The sequence below is a fragment of the Bombyx mori genome, chromosome 12, assembly GCF_030269925.1.
Source record: "Bombyx mori chromosome 12, ASM3026992v2".
Classification (NCBI taxonomy): Eukaryota; Metazoa; Arthropoda; class Insecta; order Lepidoptera; family Bombycidae; genus Bombyx; species Bombyx mori.
Window position 1 is genome coordinate 2,346,099 of NC_085118.1, and position 10,617 is coordinate 2,356,715.

The 10,617-nt window shown below is 38.6% G+C and overlaps 1 protein-coding gene across 1 annotated transcript in view; it reads right to left on the reverse strand.

The window, feature by feature from the left end:
- Positions 1-10,136, reverse strand: part of LOC101746113 (integrin alpha-PS3-like) — a 31,523-nt gene extending 21,387 nt beyond the window's left edge. Inside the window, 4 exon segments of the mRNA NM_001309611.1 lie at positions 4,207-4,321; positions 5,150-5,244; positions 6,900-7,036; positions 9,872-10,136. Coding sequence (NP_001296540.1) covers positions 4,207-4,321; positions 5,150-5,244; positions 6,900-7,036; positions 9,872-10,023 — 499 coding nt within the window. The 5' untranslated portion in view covers positions 10,024-10,136.
- Between the last annotated feature and the right edge of the window lie 481 nt (positions 10,137-10,617).

A 10,617-nucleotide genomic window follows, 5' to 3' on the forward strand; every position in this document is an offset into this window, starting at 1 on the left:
TAGGCAGGGCGGTGGTACCTACCCGTTCGGACTCACAAGAGGTCCTACCACCAGAATAGAGGCCGAAACGAATTAATTAAACATAATTGTCCTTTTAGTGAAATTATATTTTGTGGAATCGGTGTAATGCAGACGCTTCTGGCAGGGTAGCCGTCCCTACGATACCCTAAACCCCAGGCGCCCGTTGATATTCAATTATCTAACACAAATATAATTTTGAAACGTATTTCTCATAGTCCCACCCTTCAAGGAAGCTCCAACATTATTAGTTCGTTCTCAGGAACATTTCGAACGCACCCTGTTTAATTAGTGTAGTGATGTAATAAAAACTTTAAGTATTAATTATTATTGATATGTTGTGGCAGTATTAGTCTCCTATTCCGTCAAAAATTGAGGGCAGTTTAACTGTAATATTAGAGCTGTAAAATATCTTGCATCAAGCTCCACGATGCCCTTCACGAGGCCAAGGATCGCTGCAGATGGAGAACAATTGTACAAGAGAGATTGATGTAGCGAGGGAGTCACGACCCTCAGTAATGTGGAGAATGACGTAAGGAGGAGGAAAACATCTTCCACAATCTACCCCATAGTTTCTCGTAAGGTTATCAGCAGTGGGACGTAAGTCCACTCGTGGGGGTGTCATTAACATGACAATTTCTACTGCGAAGCTTTGCGCGCGAAACTCAGCTGTATTACAAGAACATTAAGACTTATATATCTTCGGGTAATTTACATTTAGAAATATACTAAGTCCTGCTTAATACCAGGTCGCGGACCGCAATCATTCTTTTATTTTAATATTATTACAATTAATTTTTTGTCGTATGTGACCACTAAGACCGTAAAAGTATTAAAATTGTTGAAAAAGGGTAATAAAAATAAAAAGAACGATTTTAAACGGCGCAAGTATTTTAAATTACATTTATTTTCATAAAAAAACACTTTATTTGCGAATGAAATAAAATTCTTTTTTTTTTAAGCCATACTGGCCCGGAGACCTTTCCAGTTTTACCAGGACAGGTGGGCGATCAAAGGCTCAGCCAGGAGGGGTCGGATTTACTAACAGCTGCCTGAGTGCCTCCGAAGGAGATCTAACAACTCAAGAGCAGTTGCTTCGCGAATGAATCTACTACCGGATCGGATTCGCGACCCGCTGAGAAGATCCGGCGAGAAACTCAGCGGGCTGATGTATGGGTTAGGTTGCACGTCGACCTCTTATAGTCGAGTTCGACGAATACGGTTACCGGGGCCTCTAAGTCTGTTCCTAGTGCTAGAGCTGAAGACGCCTAATGCGAAGGTTATTGATTCTGACAATCCTATTATTTTTATCAACGAGAAAACACAATAACGTAATATAATTTTTCAAAGAAAAACTTTAGTGTGCTAGAATGACATAATGTAGAAGAAATCTCGAAATGTTAACAAAGAGCAACAATATGAATCACGAAATATTCCAACACACAATAGATAATGAATAAAAATAAGTGACTCATTATTAATTGTCTTTTTTATTGCCCTATCGCTTAAAAGTCTGCTTCCGTTTTTATTTGTGTTTCGTCGCTTGTTAAAAACAGAACAAGCTCACTAACCACTGCTTGTTAAGTAATGACTGAAGTCTATAGATGTGCACGCCTGTGTATCTAGGATCTCGCCTATCGATGGCCTTAAAAATAATAATAATAATAATTGCATTTATTTACTCGACAATACAAATACAGATAAATTTTCAATTAATCTATCTCTATCTATAAATATAAAAATGAATTGCTGTTCGTTAGTCTCGCTAAAACTCGAGAACGGCTGGACCGATTTGGCTAATTTTGGTCTTGAATTACTTGTCGAAGTCCAGAGAAGGTTTAAAAGATTAGATAAATATGAAAATGCTCGGAATTAAATAAAAATAACAATTTTGTTTTTCCTTTGATGTCCCTCCCGTCCTTTTGTTTGTTTTAAGTTTATTTTATACAAAAGTTTAGGTCTTTTATTTATCGATTGAGGCACTACGAAGTCTGTCGGGTCAACTAGTATGACATAAAAATTCTAATTCTAAACAATATTACAATATATTCTACTAACACAGTGGAGACAAAAAAGGCCGCGGCTCAGCTTTGCGATAGCTGAAACTATCGCTGTTATTCTGCCGCTGCCTGTAATCTTCACTACATAGTATAAAACAAAGTCGCTTTCTCTGTCCCTATATCCTTAGGTATGCTTAAATCTTTATAACTACGCAACGAATTTTAGATAGAAAGAGTGATTGAAGAGGATGGTTTATATGTAACTAGTCAGGTCATAAGTATTGTCACACAGTAAAAACTTTTCTTTTAGAATGCTGGCCACAAAAAAGTTTATTGAATTCGAATTTCGAATTGTTCATGAAAATAAAAATGTATACTTTTAGAATGAGTAAATAATTTTTAAATATGGAGTGGACGCTTAAAGAAGACCGTGTTGCAGTTATTGCGTTGCATCGTTGCGGTTACGCGCCAATTCAAAATTTTAACATACTGAAAAATTTTAATATAACCAAAAGATTCGTTTATCGTACCATCAAACGATACAATGAAGACTCTAGTGTAGATGACAGGTCAAGAAGTGGTCGCCCTCGGTCTGTTAGGACTCCAGCAGTGATAAAAGCTGTGAAGGCGCGAATTCAAAGAAATCCTAAACGTAAGCAGAAACTGTTGGCCCTTCAGATGGGGTTAAGCAGAACCACGGTGAAAAGGGTGTTAAATGAAGACTTAGGGCTTCGGGCATATCGAAGAAAAACAGGACATCGTTTGATTGCTCGTCTAATGGACCTGAGACTGAAGAGATGCCGCGCTTTGTTGAAGCGGTACGCGGGAAAAAATATCGGGAAATTCTTTTTTCGGATGAAATTTTTTTTATCGTAGAAGAGAGCTACAACAAACAAAATGATAAGGTGTACGCACACAGTAGTGAAGAAGCGAGCAACCGTATCCCGCGTGTCCAACGAGGTCATTTTCCATCCTCGCTCATGGTATGGTTGGGAGTTTCTTATTGGGGCTTAACAGAGGTACATTTTTGTGAGAAAGGTGTAAAAACGAATGCAGTTGTGTATCAAAATACAGTCCTGACGAACCTTGTGGAACCTCTTTCTCATACCATGTTCAATAACAGGTACTGGGTATTCCAACAAGATTCGGCGCCAGCTCATAGAGCGAAGAGCATACAAGACTGGCTGGCGGCGCGTGAAATCGACTTCATCCGGCACGAAGACTGGCCCTCCTCCAGTCCAGATTTGAATCCGTTAGAATACAAGATATGGCAATACTTGGAGGAAAAGGCGTGCTCAAAGCCTCATCCCAATTTGGAGTCACTAAAGACATCCTTGATTAAGGCAGCCGCCGATATTGACATGGACCTCGTTCGTGCTGCGATAGACGACTGGCCGCGCAGATTGAAGGCCTGTATTCAAAATCACGAAGGTCATTTTGAATAAACTTTAGTGTCATAAGAATCTATGTTTTGTTAAGTTCATTTTTGTATATGAATGGTTACATAATGAATAAACTTATTTCAATTATTTTACATTAAACATGTGACAGAATTTATGACCTGACTAGGTATAATAACATCCATTAAATAGTGGAGAAATCAATAATAAATTACAGTTTCCGAAGCGAAGCGAGGGCGGGTCGCTAGTAATCTATAGACTTAAAAATAACTAGAGGTTCCGCAGTAGTCGAAATTCGACTATAATTAATTATAATTGTAAGTTTGTATACTATTACGATTGTATTTTATTCTTCTATAATCACAAATTTCGCCAAGACATATTAACAAAGAAAACATATTAACAAAGAAAAACATATTAACAAAGAAAAACAATATTTAATCTATTCTCAAATTGACGACAGACGTCAAGAACAAAAGTTTGACAATAAATAGTATGCATGCGTGTGTGCGTCAAAAACATGGTATGTAGTGTGTGTAATGTCTTTTTTATTGATTTAATGTATATTTTATGCATTATTTAAAAAAAATATTAGCATTGTGCACTTCTTCTCTATATTCTCTATAAGTGTGGAAAATTTCATAGTCCTCCGTCCGCGCAATTTTCGTAAAAAGGGATACAAAGTTTTTGCTTCACGTATTAATATATAGATAATACCTAAATTTAAAATTATGTGGCATAATCTACAGCATCCCCGCCTCCGCACTTTGCTATTAAATAATGCTTACCCATGTCCCTCAATGGATACAATATCCAGTCTCGTTCGTTTTTGTGTAAAAAACACACTCCGTTCGCCAAGTAATGCTTGCGTTTGTACGTGACCAGCCAACGAGGAGCGCAGATCTAATTATAACAATATATAAAATTAAAAAATAATAATAATAAACACTTAGAAAATATTACTCAAACTCGATTGCTAGCTAGCCACTCAAAGATACGGTTTGCTTTACTGTTTATCGTCAGATCAATTTTGAACTATAAGTGGGTTTAACATTGATTTTTTGATAAGTTTTTTTCTTAGTTAATCAGTTGGATCGTTGTAGTCTAAAAGCCATAGGAGACACAGTAATGCAACTATGATAGCTTTTTTTTATTGCTTAGATGGGTGGACGAGCTCTCAGCCCACCTGGTGTTAAGTGGTTACTGGAGCCCATAGACATCTACAACGTAAATGCGCCACCCACCTTGAGATATAAGTTCTAAAGTCCCAAGTATAGTTACAACGGCTGCCCTACCCTTCAAACCGAAACGCATTACTGCTTCACGGCAGAAATAGGCAGGGTGGTGGTACCTACCCGTGCGGACTCACAAGAGGTCCTACCACCAGTACACACTGTAATGCAACTATGATAGCATTCAAATCCAGTAGACAGGCAGCGATTTTTCTAATAAGTACTTAACATATGTTTATAAACGACTTCAACTATGAAGGTTTTTTATTGGAAGCTCACAGTTCACCCGGTTTTAAGTGCTTACCGGAGCCCATTGGCATCAACAACGTAAATGCCGCTACCCACCTTGAGATATAAGATTTAAGTCTCAGTTTTGAAGTACAACGGCTGCCCTACTCTTCAAACCCAAAACCTAAGTACTACTTCACGGCAGAAACAGCAATGGCGATGGTATATTATATCCACAAATACTTTACAATCAATTCTGGTTTCAACTTACCAATAGTTTGTTCTTCGACATGGGGGCTATGGTTGCACCGAACCACATGTCATCCTTGATCATTTCGTCTAAAAACGACACGTAACCCAGATATCCTTAAAATAAAATTACGATTTAATAATTACTAGAGGTCCCGCAGTAGTCGAAATTCGACTATAATTAATTGGAATTGTAAGTTTGTACACTATTATGTTTGTAATTTATACTTCTATAATCACAAATTTTGCCAAGACAACACTATAAAAAAATATTAATAAAGATAAACAATATTTAATCTATTCTCAATTTGACCACAGACGTCAAGAACATAGTTTGACAATAAATAGTATGCATGCGTGTGTGCGTCAAATACATAGTTTGTAGTGTGTGTAATGTTTTCTTTATTGATTTAATGTATCTTATATGTATTATTTAAAAAAATTATTAGCATTGTGCACTTCTTCTCTATATTCTCTATAAGTGTGGAAAATTTCATACTTCTCGGTCCGCGCAATTTTCGTAAAAAGGTATACAAAGTTTTTGCTTCACGTATTAATATATAGATTTCAAATGCTGATGCTACTGGTAAGATTTGTGAAGCTCATGTTGTGAAGGTCATGATCTTGATCTTACCACTGTTAGTAGGGTGGGTGTTTTAGGGTTGGGTACCTTCACTCCACCTAATATATTTTCCACACGAAGCATTAATACATATCGATTTGAAGATCGAAGCTACCGTTATTCCATTGAATTTAAACTTAAAACTCATGTGTCAAGGTGGGTGAAGGCATTTGCGTTGTCGATGTTCATGTCACAGTTAACACCGGGTGGGTCGTGAGCTCGTTTGCTCTATCAAGTAATAAAAAATCATATAGGATAAGCTTATGTTGTGATTTAGGCCTTTTCGCGGATAGCTGTGTGTTAATAAGGCTATTTGCAGGCGTTCGAGAACATTATAAGGGACAGGCTTCTGAAAGATGGTAGCCACGATCCTTCAGATATGAGGAATGTCATTTGTTGGACTGTTATCCTATGAATTATATAGTTTGTAAAATGATACCCCTATACATTTTGAAACGCCCAAACAATTTGAGAATTGAACAAGGTGAGAATATGTTCTGCATATCAAGCCTAGAGTTCGAAAATGACTAGATTAGTTTTTTTTTTTTTTTTTTTTTTTTATTGCCTTTGTAGGCAGACGAGCCTACGGCCCACCTGATGGTAAGTGGTCACCGTCGCTCATGGACGTCAGCAATGCCAGGGGCAGAGCCAAGCCGCTGCCTACCATAAAGAACTCTCCGCAAGCCTCGTTTGAAGAAGGACATGTCATAGCGCTCGGAAAACACCGTGGAGGGGAGTTCATTCCAAAGCCGGATGGTACGTGGCAAAAAAGATCTTTGGAAACGCACTGTCGATGAACGCAGCGGTTCCAGATAATATGGATGAACTCTGCTCCGATGGCGGGAGGTGCGATGATAAAAAGGAGATGAAGGAATCATCTCGAATAATTCCTCAGAGCATTCCCCATGGACCATGCGGTATAAAACACAGAGAGAACCGAAGTCCCTCCGTAGACCCAGAGGTTCCAAGCGATCCGCGAGAGCAGGACTATCGACCATCCGAACAGCCCGTTTCTGTATGGAGTCAAATGTTCGTTTTTATTTTTTCAAATGCTATTTCACAACATCTTAAATATCCTAAAGCAAATACTTATGAATACTAACTATAAACTTGAGTCAAAGAATAGAGAAACAGTCGTTTATATACTCACGCGAGCTGCCCAGACTAATTACATTGCAAGTAACGTTGCTAGCATCCATCGTGTCCTTTAGAGGACAGTTGTAGACCAAACCTGATGAAACGGAGGAGGGCATTTTGGCCACAGCTTTTGGCGCACCAACTACGAGACTAAAAACAAAGGAGAGTTACAAATCATTTTAAAAGTAACCAGAAAGACGTAACGTAACTTATGACACGAATGATGTTTGGTGAAGTCATAGTCAGTGGACTCCAACGTGAAAGGGGCACATAGCTCCAGCGCATCAGTAATGGGACATAGCCGAGCCGTGTCGACTGCTTAAGACCGACTTTGCAGAGGGACCCATCATAGTACTCAGCAAAAAAATATAAAAGCAGCGTTCTTTGGAGAACCGTAAGATGGGTGCCATGTCTTTAGAAAAGCTCAGCTAGCGCGATGCGGGTATTTTAGTCATTGTGGAAAAAATTTAGAAATTTATGGTAGGCAGCGGCTTGGCTCTGCCCCTGGCATTGCTGACGTCAATGAGCGACGGTGACCACTTAACATCAGGTGGGCCGTATGCTCGTCTGCCTACAAAGGCAATAAAAAAAATGTACAGAGAGCTTTAGTCATTCCGTAGATCTAGGTGCTCCAAGCGGCTATGTCTACCGGTAGCTTGTAATGATTTTCAAACGCCAGTTATTCAAATGGTGGGACTTTGACGTCATATCGTAACGTGGCTGGACACCTGCACATTGCGGTATCTATAAAGACCGCTATCTTAAATGAATTAATAGTTGGGGTCACATGTACTTTGTGTTCCCTGTAGGTTTCTATCAGGCATAATCTAATCATTCAATACTATGTTTTGCATTTATTAAAAACTAGTGACCCACTCCGGCTCCGCTCGGGTCAACAAAAATTTCAATGATATTTGATGTCGTTTAATTTTTTTAAATAAAAGAACACTTATTGCGGCATAACTATAATAGTAAGACTAATGCTGTCGCAACACTTTTTGTAAATAATAATGTGTTCTTTAAAGTCGTAGTATATTATTTTATTCTATCATTAATAGTTTTCGTAGAGCACGCGATGTAAAGAATATTTTAGGTAATTTTTTTACACCTTGAGTTACATTATTGGAATTTTAGTAAGGATCCCTATTTTTTTCCAAAAAAGATTATAGCCTATGTTACTCGGGAATAGTATATCTTCCAAACAGTGAAAGAATTTTTCAAATCGGTCTAGTAGTTTCGGAGCCTATTTAATACAAACAAACAAACAAATATTTCCTCTTTATAATATTAGTAAAGACAATTCTTAAAGTCCAGGATGTTCTAAAAATACAACATTATGTTGTATGTAATTTATCATTTAGTCCTACAATATTCACGATAAGATAGAAGCGCAGAGTGCAACGTAATGCATTTCACAATATTTTTTATGTTTTTTGTATTCGGTTATAAAAAATTTGAATCATTAAGGTGGTCGTCGCTTACATTGTAAGGAAAAGGGTAAGGTGTGCTCGCGTCAAGTGATGCGACTTCCGTATGTATGGGTACCAATTAAAAAAAAACTAATTGACACTTGTTCACCTATGACTTCAACGGTGAAGAAATAACATAACAGCGAAATTTAATAAACAATAAAATGATACTCAGTACTCAGTACATGTATGGATTTTTTTCTCTCTACCTATGCTGATAGCCTTGAGGGGCTAAATCAGCGTTACTCTAGCGTGTAGGTGAGCTCCCGGGGCTCAAGCCGAAGGTGTTGCTAATACTGGCCACAGCAAGAGCAGTGCTTCGCAGAATCTACCACCGGATCGGAAAAGCGACCCACTGAGAAGGTCCGGCGCGAAACTCAGTGGGCTGTGTCTGTGGGTTAATTTACTCGCCGAGCCCTTCGTCGCAAGCGAAGGACGGTGACCGGTGTACGTAATGACACGTCATCTCGGATCCTCCCGATCCACTAACGGTGCTTCTAGGTACTTCAAGCACCGGTCACCGTTCTCGTCGAACCCGTCGCTTGCGACGAAGGGCTCGACGAGTAAATTAACTCTCAGACACAGCCCACTGAGTTTCTCGCCGGATCTTCTCAGTGGGTCGCGCTTCCGATCCGGAGGTAGATTCTGCGAAGCACGACTCTTGCTAGGGTTCGTGTTAGCATAGTCGTCAGGTTTGAGCCCCGTGAGCTCACCTACTAGTTAAGGTTCCGCTGGAATAGTCTCTCTAGGCTACCAGCTCAGGTAGGGAAAAAAAAACGTAATGACTTGTGCTATAGCGTAATGTAGCCACGGGCGGGTAAGTACCTCCTAGTCGGGTAAGTCCTGCCTAGTGTTGAAACGCGATAGTCATGTGTTCCGGTTTTATAGATAATAGTAGCTATGCGTGTTAATAAATATCATGAATGGAGTCAACATTTCGACAGTGACCTCACTGCTGAATGTCAAATAAAAATCGTTTCGCGCAAGTTTATGTACACTTATTTGCACGGAAAAATAAGCCCATTTTTACAAATACGTAATTAGAAATAGCAATATCAGTGCAGTCGAAACATTCATAGAAATATCCAGTGGATATCTTATCTTCAGTGCGCTAGTAATAATTCTAGCCCACTGGTTCTGATCTGATCTTTTGCATTCCTTCCGTGAACATTTTTTTTTAATGTTTATTTTATTATAATATTAGTTATATTATCTACTTTAGTAACATAAAAACGTAACCCATTTTTATTTCACTCTATTTATGACTATTTTTTGAGCCTTTCCTAAGTATCTTCTGCAAAGGCTCTTAACTAACAGTTCCTCAATTTTGCTCGAAATGATGTTCAGAACACTGTTGCCACTTTCATGTTTATTTGACGGATTTATGAGCACCGTTCACAGCTAAACAACCGGTGGACTAATCTATGTATTTTCAGTTTTCTCCTAATGAATTTGTTTTAATCTAATCGATTATAAAATAGAGTTCGTTTTTGAATATTCTAAATATGGCACTCACCCGTAGGAGCTCAGAGAGACGCTGTAACCAAAATAACCTGACCCTCCATCGTTGGGGTGAAACGTTATTTTTGATCCCTCGTGGAATACGTCAATACCGGATACAAATTCACAACACAGTAAAACGCTTAAATAGATAATTGATCTATACATTTTTTTTTAAATATAATTAACAAACTATTTACGCAAGTTATTGTATTTTTTTATTGGAACAATGACGCGACGTACAGTTCAGATGTTAGCGGTAAATGAACTAAAATTGAAATGATAAAATGTCCAGACTTCGTTTATGTGCATTATTATGAAGCTCATGTCAATTAGCTAATGATTTCAACTTAAAAATTAATTATATAAATGTATTATTTCGTGTAGTTGGGTAGATGAATTTAGTGCCTAAGTGGTAAGCATTGGTATCACAACATGTCTGACATAATACCTCCTGAGACCATCATTCTGGTTATTTCTACCACGAAGCATTCATGGGTTCCGATTAGCAGCGTGGGATAGCTATTATACAACTGAAGCTTTGACTTGATGTCTTCATGTGGGTGGCATCATTAATGAGATTTGCCCTTGTAGGCAGACGAGCATACGGCCCACCTGATTGTGAGTGGTTACCGTTGCCCGTAGAGTTCAGCAATGCCAGGGGCAGAGCCAAGCCGCTGCGTACCGCTTATATACTCTCCACAAGCCTCGTTTGAAGAAGGACATGTCATAGCGCTCGGGAAACACCGTGGAGGGGAGCTT